Raw genomic sequence first — 25,634 nt, 5'->3', positions numbered from 1 at the left:
AATTAAGCATTTACACAGTAGATACAATATACAAAGAACTTCATCAACCACTCACTGTTTTACTTCATTTTTACAACAATATTCTGAATTAGTATTATCCTCAGTTCACCATTGAAGTACTGAGACAAAGAAGAATGATGAACAAATGAAACAGTAATCTAAATCCAATTTTAAGAAGATTTAAAACAATCAAATATAGCACCAATGTTCTTTCCATCACAACACAAGTACTGAATCTGAGGAAAGTACAAGTTCAGGGACTCCCACTACATGAAAGTTAAACTACCTGTTCAAATAAAAAGATCTATAGAATTATAATCCCTAGGGACTTTTAATAAAGAGTAAAAAAAGATATAAAAACAAGTACTATTTCCAGTGGTGAGGAAACAATGTTTACCTTTATTTAATGAGGAGGCCCAATATTCAGTATATTTTCATATACTAATAAAAAAAGTACAAACATAAATTTCTCTAAAATTGGCATCCAAAATTACTATTGTTTACAGAGTTGACAGTAAAAATCCTAGTTCATCAGAAAGCTGGACACTATCAATTATACTTTCTTTAGAGCCTCTTTACTTAAGATGGAGTTGTTTTTGTTTGCAGTGGCTTTTTCTTTTTTATTCCCCCCCAAAACATCTTGTTTTTCTATGGGACTAGAGTTTTTTTTAAAAAAAAGGAAACCAGTCATTAAGAGCTCAAGCAAAAAACTACATACAGGCCACTGAATTTCACCCAACTTCTTTTTCCACCACACTTTTAAGTAAGTTTTTTAAGATGTCAAGTTTTTTAGAGCCAAGCATTTTCTGCTGCATTTTGGGCTCATTAATACACATAAAGAGCTAGTTAAAATACCAAGACTGAATAAATGAACAATGGGACAATTAACCCCACATACAAAGCTCCACCCACTTTACTTCAAAGACCTGAAATAGAATGGATTAGAAACCATAAATGATGCCTCTCAGAATTAATTTCACAATAAATATTGCTTTGTATTATAGATAAGGGATTAAAGATCTCCATGGGGGCAATCTAACACTTGTGAATTGAGTTAAAACAACAATTGCCCATGGTTTTGCTGAAGATTTCTGGTTCTTTCAAGCCCCATGAATGCGAAATAAAAACCTATTCAGTTTCCACTGCATACTATAATACAGAATTTAATTTTATCTTTTATCTACGTTAAAAAATGTCTTAAATGTCTACACAAAGTTGTAAGGTATGATTAATCTGTTGTAATTCAGAATGTAATATATTCAAGAATCAAAATGTATATTGCTATCTAGCTTTAAAAGTATTCCCTTTATGCTACATTTTTTGCAATTTCCAATACAACTCATGCTAATAAAAAGGATTACTTACTTTGAAGACGTAAATGTACAAAGTGAAATATGGAAAGGAAAAAGTAAACTAAGTACATTGTTTACCACTTGATTTAACTATGACTTTTGAGACTATTTCCATATTTTCATGTTCAATGCTTTCCAAAGTTAATAACTATTCATTGTCAAGAATTGGGCAATCACATGTAAGATAAAAAGCAGTTGGGTTTTTTTTTTAACCAAACAAAAATACCAAAGTAATTAGCTGAACAACAAATTCAATACAACAAATGCATTTTTTTAAAAAACAGAAGTCTTAACAAGAAATAATTTTTCAGATCACTAAGAGCTTCTTCCCTCATAAATCAGTCCCACACAAATACATTACACAATTAAAACTTAACATCCTCAGGAAAGAATGTTTAATGATATACACAGATGCTTACAATATAATAAGAGGAAAAGCTAGACACAAAACCACACCTACAGCAGGACCCCACTTCAGGGAAGGAAACACCCCTAGTCATGACCAGAGTCCAGGGATGAGAGACTGCTTTTCCGAGTCTTCTGAAGTTTTCTAAATTCCTCTGGTGAGGAAATATATTTTCATAATCTCAAAAATTAGCTTCTGAAAAATAAGTGGCTCATGACTGTTAGAACTATGGGCTTTTCAAACTTCAGATGGCATAATGATTTTTCTGTTTGATGTAAAGAAGGACACTATCACCTCAGTCTTCTGGAGCCTCTCCCGATGAGAGACAAATGTTAGGCTTCCAACTACTTCTAAAACTGAGCACTGGAAGGGCCAGACAACCTAAACACAGACTCCTTTTTGTATTCACAAATCTATCTTGCTCATAAAATAAGAGTGTAGCTCAGATCCAAAGGGCAATTTTAGGTGTGAAGCATACTGAGTTATTTTCCTTTCTACCTGCTTCCCAGTGAAAAGCAGAGATAAGGCTCAAATAAGTCCTTCTGCTGGCTGTCACTATTGTAAGGAAAGTGGTTTGCTTGCAGAGAGGTCCAAGGAAAACTGTTGACACTCAAACTCAACCAAGAGGCACCAACTGGCCTCTCCTGCAGAATGAATATTTTTCCATTTCCCAAAAAAGGTCCCTCATTTGGAATTCTTAGGACTCTTTCTTTCACAAGGCAGGCCCAGTTTTACTGGTTTTCCATTCAAATACAACCTGCATCAGATGTGAACAAAACTGATCATTTTTCTTTACTCTGTAATCATACGGCTGGATTGTTCACATAAACTGCAGTGACACTGGCCAAAAGGGGACGTGACTCCATGATGCTGAAAGGAGGTTACTGAGTCTTGAAAAACCTTAGTTCCAGGTGGTCTTGGGCTTATTCTCCAGAGTTGGTAGGATCATTGCCATATCCTGGACAAAATTGTAGACTAGGGGGTCAGAAGACTGCTATTAACCAGCTAAAGAACTTAGGATAAAAGCCTTCCTTCTGCAGGCCCCATTTTCATCATTTATAAAATGAGGGTAGGCTGAGGTATATTATTCTATGAGCGCTTACAGCACACATCTGAGATCACTGTGCAATGGCAAACTACCCATCACAGCTCTTTTAACTAAATGTATATATGGAGAGATGAACAAACTTTTGAGACTTGTAAATGGTGCTTTGGTGCCAAGAAAATAAAATCTGAATTTGTGAATCAAAGCCAAAAGGAAGTTACTGGAAGTAAGCCCAAAGCAGTTGAGAGTATGAGCTTTGGGTTGGACTTTCTGGGGCTCCAAACCAAATTCTTCAGTTCCTCCTGGTAAGATCTTGGGAAAGTCACTGTGTCTTTCAGTGTCAACCCCTTTATCTCTACAATGGAGATAATGTCATAAGGTTGTAATAAAAATAAAGGAGAATTATGTAAACCACTTGGCATATTAAATAAATGCTAATTCCCCCCTTCCCTTCCACATCCTCTGTAGTGAGCTGTCCTGGCTTAGTCTATCCATCTACAAAATGGTAGAACAATATTAGCCATCAACAGCAGTTACTAGAGGTAAGAAGATGAGTGAGGTATGGGGAAAACAAGAACCAAATCAAAAGTGTACTCCTGGATGCTTTCCTAGGGTGCTTTCACTTTGTTGCCCTGTACTAAGTACTGTATTTTTCAGACTATAAGACGCACCCCCGATTTGGGAGGAAAATAGGGGTGCGTCTTATAGTCTGAATGTAGCTTACCTGGCTTGCTGGGGGGGGGGGGGGGCGGGGACAGCAGTGGAGCGGTGTCACAGGAGACAGGAGCAGGTCGCCACTGCAGGAAGTCTTATGGTCTGGTATGTCTTATAGCCCGAAAAATACAGTAAGCTTCATGAGCGTTAAGACAAAGGAGTGCTCTGCTTTCCTAACAAAGGGAGAAAATACCATGTCTTCTTGTAATGTCCAACTCATTCTGTCTCAAAACGAAAATTTTAGCCAAAGTCATGAAGTTTCAAATACCCATGACCTTGAGCTCAGGCTGCTTGAGGGAAGGACCAGGGGGAGACATGAAACTACTTCTTGCTGTGGGCAGCTCTGTGGCTGGCTGCTGGTGCAGAAGACACACCTGCCTTCCCAATGTCCAGCTTCCCAGCCCTCAACTAGCAGGCCGCCAGGACAGCAAAGGCAGTTCCATTTCCCTTTCTTGTCTTCAAAGGTGATTTTCTTTAAACAGTATAGCCTGTTACTGTTGTTGAGCTGTGGTTCCCCAGAGGATTATATGTTTCTAAGCATGAAGGCATCTGTGTGACAATAAAACAGGCAACATACCCCAACCACTTCATTTTTTTTTAATTAAGGGAAAAACGTTCTAACCTCCCACAAAGTGATGTTTCTGATGAGCATCCCCCCAACCTCCCCAACCATGCAAGTCTTTCAGAAAACTGAGAATCTCAGAAAGGGCCCTGGGCCTAGTAAACCAGAGTCTCCACAGGCCTTATCCCATGGGTTGGCTTCCAACAGAAGCCATGTGCCAGGACCCACAATGGGTGGAATTATAATCTGCCACAGCAATCAGGCCTTCTTCCAGCTGACTATCCAGAAAATAACATTGTACCCGCTGTACTTTTAAGGGGAGGAATTAAAAAGAAATCAAACAGCTTCAGAGAGATGGAAACACTGGAAAAGCAGAGGGAAGTCTTCTGTTAAATAGTATGAATGATCCAGGTTTCACAAATGGCATTTAAGGCACTGGAAAGAAAGGCTGATTTCTCCCAAAGGAGCCCCAGCTTTGATGCCCAAACTGCCCTCAAACATGAGGCTGTGAATTTTTGTATAACAGGGTACCCTCAGGCAAGACAACTATAAATAGCTTAAAACAAGGATAGGAGATCCATCTGTTTCTGGAATATTTCAGCAGCACCTGCTTTCGAGGTAAAAATCTGGGAGCTGTCCCCACAGCCTTCCTTCCCAACTGCCTTCCCCATCCCCCATACACTTATTTTAAACCAAAGCAGATAACACACAATCCAAAAGGGCTTCTGCCACCACACCTGCCTAAGGAAAGAGTCCTTTGATTTTTCTCCTGAACTCTATGTGTTTTAAAAATATTGGAACGGCTAAAGAGAGAAGCCAAAATTTTAAAAACCAGACTCTTTTATTACTTCTAGCTTCTTTTTCTCATTGAGAACTGAGCTTTTCTGTGTTTATAGTAGAAATGAGGACAATGTTGATGAAAAAAGATGCAATAGTTCTTCCTGCCATTAAGTTAGAAAGTGTTGCAGAAGATGGTTCCTACTTAACACAATTAATGCTTAAACACAAGCCTGTGTGCCAGCTTACATGGAAAGGACAGTAACTCCCCAAAAGGACCCAGGAACATATTTCATTAAGTGATAGTTTAAAAACAAACAAACATAAATAAATAAAAAGAAACAAACAAAAAACTAAAGTTGAAGCTTAAAAATTCCAATCTACCCTAGCTGGTGTGGCTCAGTGGATTGAGTGTCAGCCTGTGAACCAGAGGGTCATAGGTTCGATTCCCAGTCAGGGCTCATGCCTGGGTTGCAGGCCAGGTCCTCAGTAGGGGGGGTGCTAGAGAGGCAACCACACATTGAAGTCTCTTTCCCTCTATTTCTCCCTCCTTTCCCGTTTGTCTAAAAATAAATAAATCTTTAAAAAAAAAATCCAATCTAAATCAAGGTGCTACTTCCAGAGTGATGTGCATCACCTCTTCTAACAATAACCAGAAAATGCCAAGCCTATGTTAACAGCAACTTCACACACAAAAAGCCAGTTTACCCTTGGTCTAACAAACATCGACATTTCTGATGTCTGCTCCAAACCATCTGATGGCACTCCGTTGGCTTTGGGAGAAATCCAAAGTCTTGAGCATGTCTTTCACAGTCTGGCTGCAAGGCTTTTTATCACATCATCTCTTGCTACTACCCTCTCATCAAATTCTCATCATCCTTTCATCGTGCCCTACGTTTCATTTCTCTGGACCTGTGCACACCAGTTCTTACCACCTCAACAGCTTTCCTGCTGTTCTCCTCCAGGCAAGCCCCCTCCTCACCTCATCCTGTAAGACCCAGTTTAACTGGAAACCATCAGCAACACTTCCCTGATTCTCTAAGCCAGAGATGGACACTGCCTAATCTGTGACCCCACAGACCCTTGCATATACATATTTTGTCAAATAGCACTTACCCCATTATATTTTAATTAACTGTTTACATAGTCCCTTCCCAAAGATTGAGTGGCTCCTAAGATCTTAAGGCTAGAAGTGAAATGGGAGGTGGGTATCAAAATCAGAGGTGGCCTGGGAACAGTGTGCCCAGAAGCATGTTCAATTTTAAACTTGGTAAAGGACAAAAAGTATATATTGTTTTCAGTTTGTCATACCAAATTCAGAAAGTTCAGCTCATCAAAATCTTGGGTGAACGTAACACCTGAAAGGTTCTCATCATATAGGGAGCCAGGGCTAGATCTTCGTTCCTATTTTAAGTGACCTTGAGGTAAATAAAGGCCAAAGACCAAGTGTTATGCACTGCTCATTCCTGATATATATAGATTCTAAGATACTTACTCATTGCATAAAAATTTTAAATGTTAAAACAAAAATTTTAGATACCATCTTGAAAAAACAAGTTATTTTCCAAAATGTATTCCAGTTTCTGAACAATTCTAGTTGGGTATAAAGACAGTGACTCAAACTTTCTTAAGGGCTTAAATAAGATCTGTATACAAAAGGAAAAGTTGTAGAACACAAATATTTTAAAAATTCCTTTATAAAGAGTACAGAAATATATTACTACTACTGCTACTATTATTATTATTATTATTAGGCATCTCTCCCATAATACATTGTCCCACCCCACCTACACCAAACAACATAGTGATATTGTCGAACTCTTATGCTTTTGATGGGTATATGTCATTTAGGCAAATCAGAAGCCACACAAAATGTAGAAAGGACCCATGGGCAAAGACAATGGGAGGGGAGGATTGAAAGTGGAAGGTGTGGGGAAGTAGGTAGGGCAGGGGAGAGTAATGGGGGGGGGGGGAAATGGGGACAACTGTAACTGAACAATAAAAAAATGAAAAAAATTTGTTTTTAGGTCACTTTGTTTTATAGTTGAACTATTTCAGAGGTAAATGCTTATACCACATTTGATGCACACAGTGCTATCTGGAAATTCTAAAATACTCACATTCCTGGGTTTATAATGAAGAACTGACTTACCCCATGCTATTGCTCTCCTGGTTGGTGTTTTTAATCTAGTATTAAGTACCATCCAGCAACTGGTTAAATAATATTATGATGAATGTCAAGGAAAAGTAAAATACCTTAATGGAAAAAACTAATTAACCATGGGAGGAAATATGTATTTGACTTTATGTACCATGGTATTTGTGTTAATGAGACTTGTTCATACTCTAGTACAACTACATTTTTTAATACACTTTGGGTGTATCTGTGAACAAAAGAGATAAAAATTTCCAACCTTCATGGAGCTTACATTCTAGTGAGAGGAACAGACAATGCCCCAAACAATGAACCTAATAAGTGAATGCATAAAGAATATCTAAAAACCTTTCATTGTGAAATTAAGTTTAAATTTTATAATACTGATGGTCTAGTCCTTTCTGGACACAAGGTCTGGCACTTAACACTTGATCATCACTGTGAGATTCAAAGGTTCACTTCTTATAATTAATATAAAATGAGTTTGATAATATGAACCATGCTTCTGCAAATAACTTTATTTCATATTTTCTCTCTCAGCTAGTGTCCTGTGAGGACTGTCCTCTAACTCAGAGCCTTCAGTGCCCTGTTCTTCCATTCAAATGGAATGCATCTCCCCTGTCTCTGAAAGCCACACACACATTACCTTGGTCAACCATTAGCTAAGGGCTGGAGATACAAAGTTGCTTAACACAGAATCTTTATCCCTAAAAAGTTAACTGTCCAACAGGAAAAAGACAAAGGGTAATCAAGGCTTATGAGTGTATAACTGAAGTATGCACAGCATCTGGGTGCCCCCAGAGGAGGAGATGATTACCTCTGCCTGGAGAAGGCTGCTCAGGGCGCCTATGCCAAGTCTGGGACATGGGTAAATGTGTGAAGGCAGGAAGGCCACTGTGCTTCCTCATGTACCAGGAAGCACATGAGCTTGGGAGAACAGGGAAGAAGGGAGCCTAAGAAGCTAGGATCAGTGGAAGCTATATGTGTAAAGACACCATCACTGGGAGGTACACCGCTCATGAAAATAAATGGAAAGCAAGGGTAGAGGTGGCTTATGAACAGACTTGAACAGAATGGTGACTGGATCTCGAAGCTCAGGTTAACTAAAGGGAAAGCATCTGAAAAAAGACACGGAGACCAAGCAGCAAAAGATGACAATGCTAATAATGTCAACCAGACCCAAATCGTGCTGGTGTTCTCTTGGAAGACTCTCCACTCTCCAATGCAATCCAATCATCTAGGGTTACAGAAGACCCTTCCACTCATGTCTCACCCCAGCAGCACTCCTAACCCAAGCACAGGGAAAGTGAATGTCCATTACATGTGCACGAGCTGGATGGGATAGGGTGAGACTTCCACCTCCAATGGTAAATACCCTTGAAGTGCATATCCCAGAATTCATATAGCACTCTTTATCACCAGCCACTGCTCTCTGGCGCCAGAGTATCAGTAGTGAGAAGACACTATACTATGAGACCGTTCTATGTATTACATATATAGCATACTGCAGTGTGATCATCCATCTCCCCAGCTAGTCTTGGGAACTCCTTAAGGGCAGGGACAAGCTAATAGGCACCTAATAAAGGGCTGACAAATAAATGAATGAATTAACCCACCAAATTTTTTCCACAGTTCCAAGCTAGTACAACAGATAGAAAACACACCAACTGCTGCTATTTTTCATTCTAAATGACTACAGCATGAGGGCTACTCAACAGCCTTCTCACAAACATGAAGTCCATTATGCTCCATATAGACACACAAAGTCGAATACTAGAATCAGAGGAAAGCAATTTTTTAATTTAAATTTTTTTAAAGATTTTATCTATTTTTTGGAGCAAGGGGAAGGAAGGGAGAAAGAGAGGGAGAGAAACATCAATGTGTGGTTGCCTCTCATGTGCCCCATCCTGAGGACCTGGCCCACAACCCAGGCCTGTGCCCTGACTAGGAATCAAACCAGTGACCCCTTGCTTTGCAGGCCGGCACTCTATCCACTGAGCCACACCAGCCAGGTAATTTAAATTTTTAAATAAAGTTTTCTACTCCCAGAAGTTGTGTGACTATGAGTGCCAGTTCAGAGGCATCCTCCCACTCCCCTCACACACATATACACACACCAGCTTTGAAAGGAAAAAACACCATAACTCAAAACATTTGGGGAAAAACACCTTTCTGCAAAACTTTAAGAACTTGGTTTAAACCCTCATCTCCTCTAAAATAACACATAAATATGCAGTGTCCTGGCCAAGGCTGAAATATAAAATTAGGCAAAAATGGAAATTTTTCTTTAAAAAGAAAAACAAAAAAAGACCAACACTACTTTTGTTGGTTTTGTTATCAAAAGGTAAATAATCACTTATACCAGGTCAATCCTTGGGCCGGCAATCTTGGGCCTGGGCTACCACAGCACGTTTGGGAACAGCTGTGCACATTTCATCTCATCAAGCACCCTGGCTGGGCTTCCTGCCTAAGGCCATTCCAACACTTGCCCTCTAGTGCCCCCATTACAGATGCTATGCTCAGTAAGAACAGAGTTAACTTAGCTGATTAAAAAAATAATATTATTTGTGTAGAGAAACACAAAAGTAGCAGTCTGGACTGAGAGTTACTGAGCAAAGGCACGGCACTCCAAAAGTCAGCTTTCTTCCCCCTGTGGTGCGAGGGTATCTGTGCTTGAAGGGTGGAGGGGGAGTGTCTTTTTTTGGTGAGAAGAAGAAAGTACAGAGACTAATACACAGAGAACTACTCTTTCTGGAATTCATAGAGGGTCTGGCCTTTTATCCCCAGGCTGAAGCCTAAGACTGGGGACCCGGGTTTTGTCAGGGGCGCCTCCCCGCTGTCCTGCCCTGGGCTGCTCCACATGAGCAGAGAGAGACAGGAGGCAGGCCCCTCTGACACCTACTTAACTGAGGCAGATGGAGAGGAGAGTGTGTGGATGCCTTTACTTCCCCCTCAGGAGGCGCCCAGCAGGAGCCCACAGAGCCAGCGGCTCCAAAATCCGATTTCCACACATCCTCCCACCTCAGAACACTCCTTACCCCTCTGGCAGGAGGAAACAGAGCATTAAGCGAGTGTGGCTCTGGTGGATAAAGGGGGTTTTAGAAGACCTAAAGAAGCCTTCTTACAGGATTCCATCCTTTTTTCAAACCTCTCCAGAGGTAGCCAAGTTGGGAAACAGTCACTCGCTTATTGACCCAAAGGGGGCAAGGGTGTTACTTTGAGAAGGACACAATCAGTGTCTGCGAGACGTCCTGAGCCACAGACACATACTTTATTAATAATCTTACATACACAAAATGTCCAAGGGAAAGCCTAACAGGCTAACTTCTGACAGCTCCAGATAACAGCAGGAGGAACTGAAGCCATGCTGGCTCTCCAGCTTCCCCATACTCCACAGAAGCAATGGTCCCTTTCCCACCCCAGCGATGGGATACAAATAAATAAATACAATTATCTGCAGAACTTAAAGTGCAAGGACAACACTGTGAAGTCCTTCTCCCCAAGTGCAGTGACTTGTGGGAAACAGATAGGAAAATGAAAAGAGCAGCTGGAAAATTTAATTACAGAAGAACAACGCAAACGCTGACATTGTTTCACAGAACTAGCCAACTGCCAAGCCCTTCTGCCTTACCTTAAGATACAGAAGCAGCTCTTAGCTCCTGAAGATAAGCGGCAGAACCCGAATCTCTGTTTGCTGTCAATGTCAGTGAGCACGAACGTGAAGTTCTGGCCAACTTGGCTAACTGTGAGGCTGCGGCAAAGACAGAACAAAGGGAAAAATGAATGTGCAGTAAGTTTCTTGATAACGTATCTAATCACGACAAGTCGTTGAACCTGTAACATTTCCTTTCTCAGTGGAACTCTTTATAAATGAACTGAAAATTTACACACTTCACGGGAACAGATTGTGAGCTAGTAAAAAAAGAAAAAAGGGCAGCAAGCAGCATGTTCTAGTGACCACCTCCTCGGAGCTACCATACCTTCTTCTACTTACCAAGTTCAAGCAGGTAGCACTGTAAATCATGCCATGAAATCCTGAAAGGTGCATTCTATTAACCTCATTGTATAGATGAGGAAATAGCCTAGAGTGGCAATGCCTAAGGTGCCAACTGGTAAACTGCAAAACACTGAATTTTAAACCTCAGGCTAAGTAACACCAAAGCCTTTTCTACCACCCTGGTGTTAACTGATCATTAATTTGCTCACCTGACCATTCCTCTACAGCAGAATTTGAGTTTCTGCTATGTCTTGGTCAGAGAGTGAGACACTTCATATAAACCATCTCATTTACTCTCAGCAACAACACTGGAACTTAGATGCTCCCACTGTATAGAAAAGAACACTGAAGGAGCCCTGGCCGGGTAGCTCAGTTGGTTAGAGCATCATCCCAATATGCCAAAGTAACAGGTTCCATCCCCAATCACAGCACATACAAGAATCAACCAATGAATGCACAAATAAGTGGAACAACAAATCAAATCAATCAATCAATAACATTTAAAAAAATATAATTTAAAAAAGAAAAAAACCCAAAGGACTGAATCAAGTTCAAAGAGCTACTAAGGGGAGGAGCTAGAATTCAAAAGAGGGCATGGTTAACTACTAGTTTCCTTAAATTCCTGTATCTTTCAAAATTTCTTAATTTATGAGGAACATATTTTACATTTTACAGAACAGAAATAGTAAATGTCTTAACAATTTAGAAATGCAAGATGCTTTCAAAGAAATGGAAACAAGGTTTTAAAGAAAGACAATAAAGAAAAAAAGCTAAGCCCTGACTGGTGTGGCTCAGAGGTTTGGGCATCAACCTGCAAACCTAAAGGTCACCAGTTCAATTCTTGGTCAGGGCACATACATGCCTGGGTTGTGGTCCAGGTCCCTGGATGGGGACATGCGAGAGGCAACTAATCAATGTTTCTCTTGTGCATTGATATTTCTCTTCCTCTTTTTCTCCCTCCCTTCCCCATTTTCTAAAAATAAATAAAATCTTTTCAAAAAAGCTAAATATTCCTGCATTAACACAAAAAATCAGAAAACCACACATACAAGCAACATAAAATAGAAAGAATCTGCTTCAATAAATTAAAAATATTACTAATCAGATTAATCCATAAACTCTCTTTTAAGAGTTATAAAATGTTTTAAAATCCACTTCTAAAAATCAATTTACCAGTTGGCTTGGACTCTGTAAAAATTAAATATTCCAAATTTGAATACATACATTTATGCCAACGTAATATTTTAGACTTTGACATTGACTTTTTCAAAGGAATTCATTAACTCATATTGTAGTTTACATGTTGCATTTTATAAAATATACTCAAAATTATAACATATTCAAATAGATGTGCTCACCTACAATTCACTTTATAAATGGCTTTATAGTGGAAATAAAAAAATCATGGTTCACCAGGCCTTTTCCAAAGGTAGGCTTTCTGAATCTTTGGATACAATATGAATTAAGCTTTCAAATATAACCTTCCTTTCTAAAATTCCCTCATATAAGCTGCATAAGAAAATTAAAAGAGGTTTTCAAGGTATCCTAGCACAAAAGGCCAACAGACACTCCCTAGTCATATGTGAGGAAATAATTACATCCCTTTGAAAGTGGTTAGAGAGTACAAGAAAATGATTCAGAAAGAAAACAGTGTTCCACTCTCCTTTTTTAACTAGAAGGTGAACGAAAACAAGGTGGCAATTCAAACGCAGCGTGGTAATAAAACAGGTGGAAGTAATGCTATCCCTGCACCTTACACAGCCAGAAGAAGGAACACATTCCTATAAAAGTTATAGAGCTATCAAGGGGACACCAAACGCTACTCTCTTATGGCTGTTATGTTTTATCTACAAAGCTTGGATACTGTGTTACTATGGTGATTTAATACTATGTTTTAAAGGGGGATTACATGATTAATTTTAACAAGGTTGAGAACTGAAGATGTGTGAGAAAGAGGATTCTAGCTCACATAATTAAAGTGATGGAGGGGGGCGGGAAGTGGGCCTCATTGGGGAAAGAGGAAAACCTATATTATTAAAATATTTAAAGCAACAGGTCAGGATGGCTCTAAGTTACAAATACGGTCATGCTCTTGCAAAATACTATTACATGATCATAAAAATATGAGTGTTCATTATTGTAACTCTGGGTTTGATTACACTTCTACGGTGTTTAAAATGGAGCATCCTAGAAGGAAAGGACATTGATAGGACTGAATGAAAAGAAAACACCCAGGATCTCTAGGAAAGAGAAAGAACAAATACAACTTGGTTGGTGAGTGGAATGTCATTAATTTCCCTGTTATCTTTTCAGTACCATTAAAAATGCTGAAAATGCCCTTAGCTACCTCATAGTCTCAAAGAAAGATTCATTACTCATTTACTTGGTTCAAATCCCAACTCAATCACTTGCTAACTGGCCCTTAATTTAGCAAGTTACTTAACCTCCTCTAAGCACCTCAATTTCTTCACCTGGAATAACAAAGAAATGAGAAACTACCACCCAAAGCATGTAGACAACAAGTAAAATAAGCATTTAGTATAAAGGCAAGTCTATAAGTAAGAACAATTAATAAAAGAGATGCAAGCTGTTAAGTTACCATCTGAATGAAAACTAAAATCCACATTAAAACCATGTGTTTGCTTAGAATCCTCCTGACTCAGCTTTGTGATGCTGGTACGTGAAGAGGAAAACTGCCTTTCTCTCTCGTCCGCTGCACCTTTTCAGCACAGGGCAGTCCTCCAGACAACCACGGGAGCTGCTCATGCTTGCATTAAAATAACAAGATTCTTTTTGGGGTGCCAGAGTTTAGAAGGGAGCACTTATTTTCAGCCGAGTCAACTTTTTTAATTCCTAGTACATGTCCTCAAAAGCCCCAAACCAGTAAACTCTGAAATATATTTTCCTTGGACAATTTCTAGGAAACTAAAAGTCAGGCAAGGGCAGTCACACTTGAAGGGTTCTGCATCTCCAAGGAATGTGTCATTCCCTCTTCTGAGAGGATTCACTTTTTCTCCATAAAAATGACTGTGAGGAAAGGGTCTGCTTCCTTCAAGACCACAGTTACTGTATTTGCCTCTAGGATCAGAATCCCTAGCTTTTCAACAGGAGTCAGATTTCACCACAGTTAAAGCTGGGAAGAACCCAAGAAGCCATCTGATCCAATTCTCTTGTTTTTGTAGCTGGGGAAACTGAGGCTAGGAGTTATTGTTTTGGTTTTCATTTTGTTTTGCTTAGTTTTGTTTTGTTTTTCAAAGTAAGCAGGACTAAAAACTCCAAGCCCAATTCTGGTTCAAAGTCCTTTTCGCTCTGTCTCACTGCACTAAACACAATGAAAATCCTCCCCCAGAAACTTTCAGTTCAGTTGAATGAACTCAGGTACGTGAGAAATTCAGATAGTTGTATCATCAAACAGACTTCCCACTAAGCAAGAGAAACCAAATTTGAGTATTTCCAGAACCAAGCCCAGGAGGCAGGGCGAAGACACCCCCCTTAGCTGTGCTTGCCATGCCTAGGTGAATATGGAAAAGAAGGGAGAAAAGCAATGACCATTTGAACCACAAATTTAAACATTCATGTTGCCTTGTAAATGTCTGTCAGCCGTTCAAGACCCCTCCTGCAGCATTTTGCTTAACCTTGAGGTTTAGTGTATAAACAGCATAAAACACGTGGATGGGACCATTTGATTCCAGTCTTCAGGGAGAAATGGGATTTTCCATATCAGCCGCACTTTAAGTTTAGTTTGTCATCTTACAAACTGAGCAATTACTACACTGGGCATGGTAACAAATGCTGGACATACAATATCCATTCTGCTGTGGAGCTTCCTATCTCCACAGTTAGGAGATAGGAAGATATTATTCCTACAGTTAGGAATAATAAACAAGGGTACCATAAAGCACACAGCTTGTCACAGTGTTGTATGAAACCGAAAAAGGAACAAGGGCAGAAGAAAATGGAAGACAAGGAAAGGCTCTACTGAGATAATGTGGTCAGAACAGCTTCTCAACAATGACAATACTGACCTAAAGGATGAGATGAGCAGCTCCTCCAGAAGCAGGGGACAGTGTGTTTCAGGCAGAGAAAAGAGCTGCGCAAAGATGCTCCAGCTGGAAAGAGGCAGGCACGTTTAAAGGACTGACAGGGCACCAGTACAGCTGACACACAGGAGATAAGGGGAACGTGGTATGATAGGAAGCTGCTAGACAAATAAGTGCCAGATCATGCAGAGTGCCCACCTCATAGGTCATGGTAAAGAGTTACAATTTTTGTATAGGCAACAGAAAGCCACGGAGTGGTTTTAATCAAGAGAATAACAGTCTAGCCCACAGTTTTTAAATGATGGTCTGTGTGTCAAACTGTGGAAAACAGTTTGGAAGAAGCAGAAGCGGAGAAAATCAGGAGGCTAATGCAGCAATCCAAAAGAGACTGGATGGTGGCGGCGTATGTCATATAGGGAGAGTGGACACGAGGACGGGTAAATAGCTCCAAGTTTGCCCTCGGGCTGAGAGTTAGGGCGTGAAAAGGCAGCATATTACCATTTAATGACAGAAAACCAACAAGTTGGGGGGGGAGATCCAAGAGTTCCATTTGGGATATGTTAAGTCTAAGAAACCTGTAAAACATCGAAATAGAAGTGTCAAGTACGTAGTTGAACATACTACTTAGTAAATCAGAGGAAAAATTGGATTGGAGCTATAAATTTGGAAGTCATTACACACAGGTGGTATTTAATGCCATGGTAAAGAAAGAAGTCACTTAGGGAGAGCATTTATGGAAACAAGAGAGGACCCAGGACTCAGTTACAGAAGCACTGATTAAGAGGGTGGGTAGAGAAGAGACCATCTAAGAAAAAAAGGAGAACACCCAGGGAGAACAAGCAGGAGAGAGGGGTCAACTGTTCTGATACATCAAGATAAGAAGAGAAAAAATGCCTACTGTGTTGAATAATATGGAGGTTTCACACGACCCTGGTAAGAAAAGCTCCAGTTGAGTGACAGAAGCAGCAGACAGAGCAAGGAGGGCTGAGAAACGAGTTGAAGTGTGTGGATAATTCTTCCAAGAGGTGGTGAATTACACAGTATGAATGGAAATGAAGAGCCAAAGACGGGTATTCATTTTAGGATGTAGGAATACCAAACTTTTGTTTTTAAGCTGTTGGGAATGATTCAATAGAGGCAGAGGTTAATGATGCAGGAGAGAGAAGATGGAACAGTAATGTCTGGACTTTGGAATCCTAGATATGCTACTCATTTGTTATGTGAGCATAAATAAATTATTGTACTTCTTTGAGCCTCATCTGTAAAACGGGAACAATGATACTTTGCAGAGTGGTTTTGAGGATTAGATGTATACAAATCAACTAGCATAGGGTAGGTACATAATGAAAATAGTCATTCTTTTGTTATGAAATTATAAAATTTCAAGATGGAATGGAGTCATCTTGTCACCCTCTATTACAGCTTCCTAAAATGACCTGTTGAGCCATCTACTGCCAAGACACTCCTGCAGCAGCCTCTCCTCTTCTTCAGTGCACCTGGGGTGTCAGGCAGGAGCCAAGTTTTATCAAGCTACCACATCTCCCAACCTTTAGTTACATGAGCCTCGAAACTTCTTTCTATAAACACATCTTTCCTCTGCCTAAGACTCAAGTTTCTACCTTTCCCTGCTCTAAGACTCAAGTGGCAAGAATCACATTGACCCAAAATGTCTGGGGACCAAGAGTAGGTCACATACTGCCAGATACAGGACAACACCTACCTGCTTGAGAAACATGCCAGATTACTATTCTAAGAAAAAACAGACATCTCTCCACTCCGTCACCTACACGAGCCTGACAAAGTTAATGAATCGTAATCAAAGAATCAAAAAGTATCAGAACCAGAAGGAGCAGCAGAGATCTAACCCAATTCCCTCATTTTGTCCAAAAAGACACTGAGGCCCTCAAGGGAGAGATGTCACTTGCCTAACAGATAGAGCAAGTCAATGGCAGAACCGAGACTAAAACCTAGGTCTCCTAGTCGCGACCCCCAGGGCTCTGTCCACTAAGGCCCGACTGCTCCAACAGCACCAAACACTGTGTAAAATGTTCACGGGACACAGCTTCACCAATGGATTGAAGCCAAGGGACTAAGCCCAAGTGAAAAACAAGGGGCAAAGTAGGCCAAACTGATTCAGTTTTGAAAAGCAGAGCAGGGTGACTGCATGGAGGAATAGAAGGAAAGGTCTGGGCAAATATACATGAATGCACCAGTCATGTGCCGTAGTTTCATTTTCTGCATGGATTTCATTTTCTTCAGTTATCTGTATTTTTTCCTTTTCTATAATAAGTATATATTGCTTTTGAAATAAAATTTTAAAGGTTTGTCTGGTTACTTTATCATGTAATGTATCTAACGGTGGCAGTACAACATGGTAGAGAAGGTATGGTGGAATTGGAGATCAGACACAGGTGGGTTTCAAAACTCTACCACTTTCTACTGATGGAACCCCGGGCAAGTTTCTGGATCTACCTGAGCTTCTGTGTCCTCCTATGTGGAATGATGATAGGGGTGACTTTGCAAATGTGTAAACTTTTAGTGCAGAAAGAGAACACAGCACACACAGTATGCGGCAGATAAAAAATAAATAACAAAATTGTAAGCAGCATTCAAACCACATTTAAATCTTGGTTACACCCTAATCATGAAACTATACCTCTGCCCCTGAAAAGATTATGTCATTTCATTTCATGTTCGTGTCACTGTGTGTGCCAGCATAACATATACAGCAATGGCACAGTAGCTAACTTTCTGTGTTCTGAAAGAGGATAAGCGCAAACATGGAAGACCAGCTTTCCCATCATCCAATGCATCTTGTGAGGACTCCGACTAACTGGAGCAGGTTGCCAACTCCCAAGTGCAAGCAAGGAGCACCGCACATGAAATGCTATGCAAATCTTTTTTTTTCTCCAAGAAACTGCTTTCATCAATGATAAGTTTTTGAAAATGAACATGGATCTCAGCACCATCATTTCACTACTCCTCTTCACCAACAGCTTTAAATGCAGTGTAGGGGAGAAACAACTCCGGATTGAAACCACGAGTATCTGCTACTTTCCCAGCTCTGTAATTAAATGGTGATGACCATAAACGAGTCATTCCACCTCTACAGATCTTGGCTTCCCTTCTGTAGGATGGGATGCTTGAACCAGATGAATTTCAGCTTTAAAATCCTGTGGTCTCATTCTCACACATTTTCAAGGCCTCCTGTAGCCAGAGCCCAAGCTACCACAGCACACATCACCCTCTCCCCAGCAGGCTCCATCTGCTCTGGCTAAACAATCTCTAAGCTCACCCATAGTTTCTCCTCTGCTTTGCTCTTCAGCACATATGGGGTGTTAGGCTCTCCCTTCCACTTACCCCTTCTTGCCATCCTTGCAGACTCAACACAAGTCTCCCCCACTATGAGAAGTTGTCTCTGAACATCTCGGTCTTCCATAACTTCACTATCCTTTTGGATAGATATGGCTTAATGTGTCTTTCTAATACTTCCTGAACTAGATTGAAAAACACATGGAGGGCAGAGCTCCAAGTCTGATACCATTTTGTTAGCACCCAACATAATGCTACACATTCAGAACCTTCCTTTGCTCCTTTGTAAAACAGATACCACCATCACCTAATCTCCTAGAGTTTCTGGGAAGAATAAATGAGGTGTTAATGTGAAAATGTCTAGCATGTTGACTAGAATCAATTAGGAACTCAAATATTAGCATCTTTTCTTTCCTCCTTCTCTCTCTCCACCCCCTCCCTGTGTGTGTGTGTGTGTGTGTGTGTGTGTGTAGGGGGGAGGGGGTGATCGATCTTCCCACTAGGTGTTCTACTGAAAAATGTATTCATTTGGGAGATGAACATTCAGGTTGTGCTAGCAGCCTAAGAGGACCTTGGGCAAGTCACAATTTCTCTACAGCTTAGATTTTTTTTTCAAATGAAGATAAATAGCACTTGTCCTCATCTCCTATAATAGGAAGACAATATGAGATGATACATGAGAAAGCACTTTCTTTTGAAGAGCCACCAGCATTATTATTTTTCATAAGTTCTAGTTTCAGAAAGAAAAATCTTAAAACAACACAAGAGATAGCAAGATGTCAATGTTAACAGGTGATTTGATAACTGCAAAAATCCCACTCTTGATATAGACTAGAACAGGAATGTCAGAAAGTTGTACTACCGTTCCTTGGGGTAGAAAAGCATAGATGCCAAAAAGATTAGGAAGCTTTCTTTTATGAGCATAATCACCTAGGGCATTAAGCATCTCCCATGCTGACATTTTCTAAGTCAAACAATATCATAAATACACCTAGGGTGTTTTGTGGGCCTCAGAATCTGGGCATATCCATTTGACAGTGTTAACTGCAAACTAATAAAAAAAGTGACATTAAAGTCTTTGTCTTTATTGTAAGTAAACATCATTATTCTCTCCTGCATTAAAGTATGCCAAAGTTAGAAGCAGGGAAAGAGAAGACAAAAAATATACTCTCCAAAATAAAGTGGTTTTGTATAAAAAGTTATTAACATATGAAAGAACCATTATACATGGCGAGGATGACAAGGATTAAAATATATCCATAAAGGAAGAAATCTGTCCCAAATCATTTTCTTAAAAAATATAAGAATTATGATCAGAGAAGAGTATTTTGAAGAGAAGCATGTGAGAAGAAAAATGTTTTTGTAACAGCAAACAAAATAAGACATCAGACATTGGTGACCAAAAAAATTTACAACTATAATTTAAGGAACTGTTTTTCTTCCATTTCAGAATGTGATCACCCAGACAGGTAAGTAGGTAGAGGTGCATTGGGTGGTATGAGAAAGAGAGAGAGAGAAAGGGGTGTTGTTGGGGCAGGGTGGGGGGGTGGTGGATGTACACTCACATAGCACACATTGGGAGAGATTTAATATCATTGCAAATTTCTTTTAATATTAGTTTACAAAGTCAATTAAGGAATACCTATCCAAAACAGATCATCACTCTAACAAGAAATCATGTAAAAATGTCTTCTCTTATTTTTCTTTGTTAAACACCTAACTACATTTTAAAAACACTTCCCCCTTATTAATTTGTATAAATATGCCCTTGCCACAATTTGTAGTACATTTTATAAGTGACTGGAGGAGATTTCATGCATCACTAATTCATACATAAAAATATGAAGTTTGCATTAAATGTCTCTAAACAAAACCTTGCTTGCTATTTTTAGAAGGAATAGGATAAAGAAGAGATAAGAGGAGTCTCATTACAAAGACTGACCCTCTTGAAATGAAGGCTATCCTGTTTTGAGCAACATCCTGCTACTAAAATAGTCCTGATACCAGGATTTTAAAAGGCCCGAGACTGGAAATGCTACAATGGTTGATTGGCTTAAAAAATAACATGTTAGAACCAGGAGAAATAGTGAATGATTCTAAGTGATTTGCAACATTTCAGAGCTGCTTTTTAGTACTCTTTTTGCTCCCTAGTACTCTTTTACACTCCTTTGGCTACCAATCCTCCTCTCACATCATTTTTAAACCAGGATACTGTTACTACAAAGTGCAGAAAAGATCCAAGCAGCATACTACCCACATGCACTCTGAGTCATCAAAGTCTTTCAGGCCTGCCATGTATGGGCGCAGTAAAACACATGATAGAACCTTCCTGAAGATGGGCACATTTTATAGCTTTCTTGGAACTTACTATGGCACTTATGACTTACAATGATATTTTCTAAAACTTCTCTATCACTAAAAGTAAAATTTTTAAGATGCAATGTTTGTACAGTCTCATAGTTCAATTTCCCATTAAGAGAAAAATCACAAACAACAATCAAATGGACAAGTGATTGGGAAAAAAATGATTAAACTGTGAAGAAAAACACAATAGACATTTCTTGAAAATAAGATTAAAGTGATAGTCACTTTATTAATATTGTTAATAAATTATAGTTTTATAAGTAAGGGGGGAAAGCTCTTTTAAAATTAAGTGGGGAAAGCTGTTTTTAAAATAAGCTATTTAAAAATAAGCTTATTTTTAAAAACATTAGCCATTGACCAGTGGTTCACTTTTTTAAAAAATCTCTCAAACTAATTATCTGTGAGTTCTAATATTCATACATCTCCAAGAAATAGTTTATCATAATGCAAATACCAAGGAATGTTTCGATGATTCTGTATTTTTTTAATCTAGAAATCTATAGGAAATGCTTATTTCCTTAGAGATACCATTTTAGCCACCAAAGCAAAATGCAAGACTCTATTTAGCAGCATACCTTTTAAGTAGCAGAACACCTTTAAAAAAGATAGGCCTAAGCTGATTTAAATTTTAAGTTGAAGTCTAGGAAAAAACAGTCTATATAATACTCATAAGGCCATGGAGTCACATAATATTACTTAATATTACTTGGTAAGGTCAAATATATTCATATTTAAATAAAAATTAAATAGCACTGGATTAAAACCCAACCATTCTTAATCATGGTTTGAGTCTGATAACCAAAATCAAAAATTTAATGTTGTACAAACCGTATCTCACAAATTAACCAACGCAAAGCTCTAAGCTTTAAACTTCTTGACAGCGTCAATAAAATCCCCAGGAAAGGAGAATACTGCAACTCTCCTTGGAACATAGGTGTTTTAAAGAATGGTTAAGCAGACAGAATATTAAGAATGGCATGGTTTTTATTTTCCATAGCAGGTTTATTAATGCTTTTTTTTTTTGGTAAAGTTTGAAAATCTGACACTACCTGTCCACATAGAAGGGGAAACAAAACTTGGTCAAAGTCTGTAGAACTTCCTGTGGAGAGAAAAAAAGATAATTTATACATCTAATGGGACCAATAAATCTAACATTAACCATGGCACACAATCCAGCAACTTTACCCTAAAGAAAGAGGAGACAGATGAAGAAATATGGGCTTTATCAATTACATGGGAGGAGTACCAGGCAGTCAATCATGAGAAATAATAAACATGATCAAACTTCATTAAAAATGAAAAATTAATCAAGAATCACACATGGGCAAGCAGCAGGAGCCATGCAGGAAAGCTCTGAAGGGAGGGAGGCGGGTGGGTTGCTGAGTGTTAACACCCCTCCAGGGACCATCTCCAGCCTGACCATATGGATCAGAGTGAATAACACCGAGCCACATGGGTTTGGCCTGGCAGGGCTGCTGTTGCTGGCACCGTTTTTGCCTGTTACCTAGGAACAGAGGGGGCCAGGATTAGACAACGCTTGCTTCCCAACATCAGTGGGCTAAAGCACAAGCAGAATAGAAAGCCAACTTTAAGATAATTGTCCCTGAACATAGTCAACTACATTTTTTTTAGTGTAAAACTTCATTTACTTACTTCATAAAGAACTTGAGATTTCTGGCACAAATTTATTTTGTAACCAAACTGTAACAATTTTAAGTATGCACTATTCTTAGTTAAATGTCATCATAATGGACACACTTACCTGCTTGTAATTTGTGAAAATCCAAAGCAAACTACCACTTTAAATCTTTTAACAAATATGTAGGTACATAAAACCAAGCACGTTTTTCAGGGGAAGTATACAAAAAGGGAACAAAAAGCATTTTTTTTTTTACCAGAGTGACATTTCAAAGACTTATTCATAAAAGAGAAGCTTCTTACATTAAGCAAAGCACACTACTGTATGAGACACAATACACAGTGGGGTGTGACTTTTCCCAACGGACACATTTCATGTATACAGCATCTATACACATAGCTAAACATATATGCAAGTAATTAATTATTACTTCCTTCACAGAACTTTCTTTAGCTTGTCTTAATTTAACTGCCGACTTAGCCCACAGTCAGTGCTTAAGTTCATAGACCAATGTTATAAATTTTAAAAAAGTATTTCTTTCATGCATTTGATTTGCTTTTTAACTATTTAAAATCCCAACTTCAAGACAAAATGAAGAACACATTTTCAGTCATTGAGAAGCTGGTTCAAATTAAAACAAACTTGCCCTTTGCAAATCCTAATCCAAGTGATAAATTAAAGATCAGTTTACAAATGTAGCACTTTTCTAACCAATAATAATGAATTATCAATGCTAACTGAATTGATGCTTCTTGCTTCATTTATTTTTAAAACCAGTTCTATCATTCAAGAAATAAACCACATCAATCTAATAACCCACTCAATGAAGCAGAAAGTACACTGACTTGCTCTGCCAGAGCATATTCCACCTACATAGTTCAGTTGAGCATATCCTCTTTTTAATACTGTCTTGGACTGATACTATGTACATACATATCACAGCACTGTTAAGGCATGTTGTAAAATAATCAAGGAATAGGAAAAAAATGAAAAAAGGTGGATATGGATACCGCAGCATATTCTAAGAGGCATTGCTGACACACAGCTAAATTCATAATGTGGCATTCAAAAGTCCTTACATATCGTTTGAAAACTCATATTTAAATAAGTTGCAATTGCTAATAAAGAATCAAAAGAACAAGGGCAATTTCTCAGTGCATAATGTTATTAACAGGCAAATATTGGAAAAGAAATCATATAAAACATTCATTTTACTGTTTGCAGTTTCAATTACAAAATATACTAAAACCCACATACACAAAACTCAGATGATTTATATGCAAAAAAATTCCTTACATATTCCCTTCACTTCAGGTTTCAAATACCACAAAATATCTCTTGAGTTCGGTATATGTACCAAGCATTCTTTAAAACTCAATACTAATTTTCCCTCATTGCCAAAATCACCTACAAAGACAGTTATCCTTTACTCCTCAAAAGTTACAGGCGCAGAAGTGGTTCTCTACTCTACGCTGGAGTGAGCAGCCAAAAATCCGCAAGATTTTTGAAAGAAAAGACCCCAATGGCTATAAGAAAGCATTGTACTCTACAGCAGAGTCAAAGGAATCCAATATGTCCAACTTATTACTCACTACAATATAGAAACTACTTAACCACTTTCTAATGTCAAGAGTAATAACCAACTCTGAACTTGTCTGTCAGATAATATCAGAACAAATATTTAAATACCCAACATAGGCTGAGTATAACCTACCCCCCAAGAGCTTTCCTTTTTACCCAAGAAAGCAGTGGTAAGTCTAATTAAGCAATGGGGTGCAGAGGGCGGGGGGGGGGGGCAGGGGCAAGAAGGAGGGAAATATAGGCAAATGTAGGCACATGTTTGTGCATTATAATATGTTTCCTTATGTTTGTGATATTACAAGAGCTTGATATTCCAATTTAAGTCAAATAAAATGGTAGTGTGCTGTCAGAGGAGAAAACAAAATGAGCATCTACTCTGTGTTAGGCATAGTCACACGTTGTGTCAGTCAAAACTGAAAACTCTACTTGGTTTAGGAATGGAAGGACAGGAAGAGGTAGAAAAAAACAGGCAATGTTTCTTGTAAATAAAAACTGCTGAAATGAACAAATTTTTTTGATACTGATGTTTTCTCTATATACAAACATCTAACTATACCTTACCCTCTTTTTCCAAAGAAAAGCACAATTACTTGAATATGAAAAGTACCACTCTCTAAGAGAGGAGACTTTAAAACCCTGATTTAAACATATTTTGAGCATTATATTTATAGCAGAATGTCTTTCAGCATTAACTTTACTGGGAAAATAGTCATTAACCAGTTATCAACCCCTCTTTTCTCTAGAACCTGTGTATTTGGCTAAGGAATTCTCTTTGCAAATGGTAATTTTCCTGTTTTCTCTCCCCTTTCTCTTGCCTATACAAGCTCTTTCAGATGATCTCCACTACTGCCACATAAATCGGATCTTCAAGATGCAGTACAGCTGATGAAATGTAAATGACCTTATTGCTGAAGCAGGGGGTGGGAGATTGTGCCAGCTCTCCAGATCAATTCCCAAGTTTATATTTTCACAAATCTTTTTATGTACAGTTTGATTTTTTAACATTTTAATGAGCAAAAAAGTGAATCTATAGTAGCCAGTCACCACAGTTAAAGTGCAGGGCATGAACTAGATCCCAGGAGGAAACCAGTCCACCATGTCACCACTGGCTTTAGGACATTTGCCACCTGGTTCCATGTCCCCAGGTTCCAACTCTTTTCATAATCAAAACACTGCTGACATTATAAACCCCAGACGGGTTTTCTAAAATCCCTCCCAATCAATATATCCAACACATAACTTATTGGAGACAACATTGAGCTCATTGATTAAGGTGAGTTCAGTAGCAAAGTTTTCAAAATAAATGAGACAAGAATATAGCATCCAACTCCTTTGTGTCACCAATTTATGAAATAGGCAGTTTCCAAAAGGGCTTTTCTTCCTAACAAAATATTTGATACCTCGTGTGGGAAGAAGTAAGAGCAGAGGCATAGGGGGAAGGTGGATGACAGGCAGTTGCATAAACCTTTCAGTGATGCATATTATTAAACAGCAGATTGCACAATGTAGTAGAAAAGCATCAACATCTTCAAAGCTCTGCCCACAAGGAGATAACTAAGCCTCAAACTATGAACCAAAATATGAAATCAACATACCTAACACTGGAGTCACTTGTAAATAAAAATAAAAAATGAACTCAAGATTCATCGCCATCTTTTTTGGATTCATTCCATCCAATTTGAATTCTCAC

General features: G+C 38.8%; 1 protein-coding gene across 5 annotated transcripts in view; it reads right to left on the bottom strand.

Moving 5' to 3' along the window:
• DENND1A (DENN domain containing 1A) overlaps positions 1-25,634 on the bottom strand; it is a 492,157-nt gene that overhangs the window by 322,071 nt on the left and 144,452 nt on the right. For 4 of the 5 annotated variants that reach the window (XM_053920814.2, XM_053920816.2, XM_053920824.2 and 1 more), the window contains 2 exons: positions 21,774-21,823; positions 10,643-10,762 (listed from right to left, as the gene is read on the bottom strand). In XM_053920814.2, coding sequence (XP_053776789.1) covers positions 10,643-10,762; positions 21,774-21,823 — 170 coding nt within the window. The remainder of the gene's footprint in view (positions 1-10,642; positions 10,763-21,773; positions 21,824-25,634) is intronic. The other variant, XM_053920818.2, reaches the window with a different exon arrangement.

This window comes from Desmodus rotundus, chromosome 1 (genome assembly GCF_022682495.2).
Source record: "Desmodus rotundus isolate HL8 chromosome 1, HLdesRot8A.1, whole genome shotgun sequence".
In the NCBI taxonomy this organism is placed as follows: Eukaryota; Metazoa; Chordata; class Mammalia; order Chiroptera; family Phyllostomidae; genus Desmodus; species Desmodus rotundus.
This window is presented reverse-complemented; position numbering and strand designations above follow the sequence as displayed.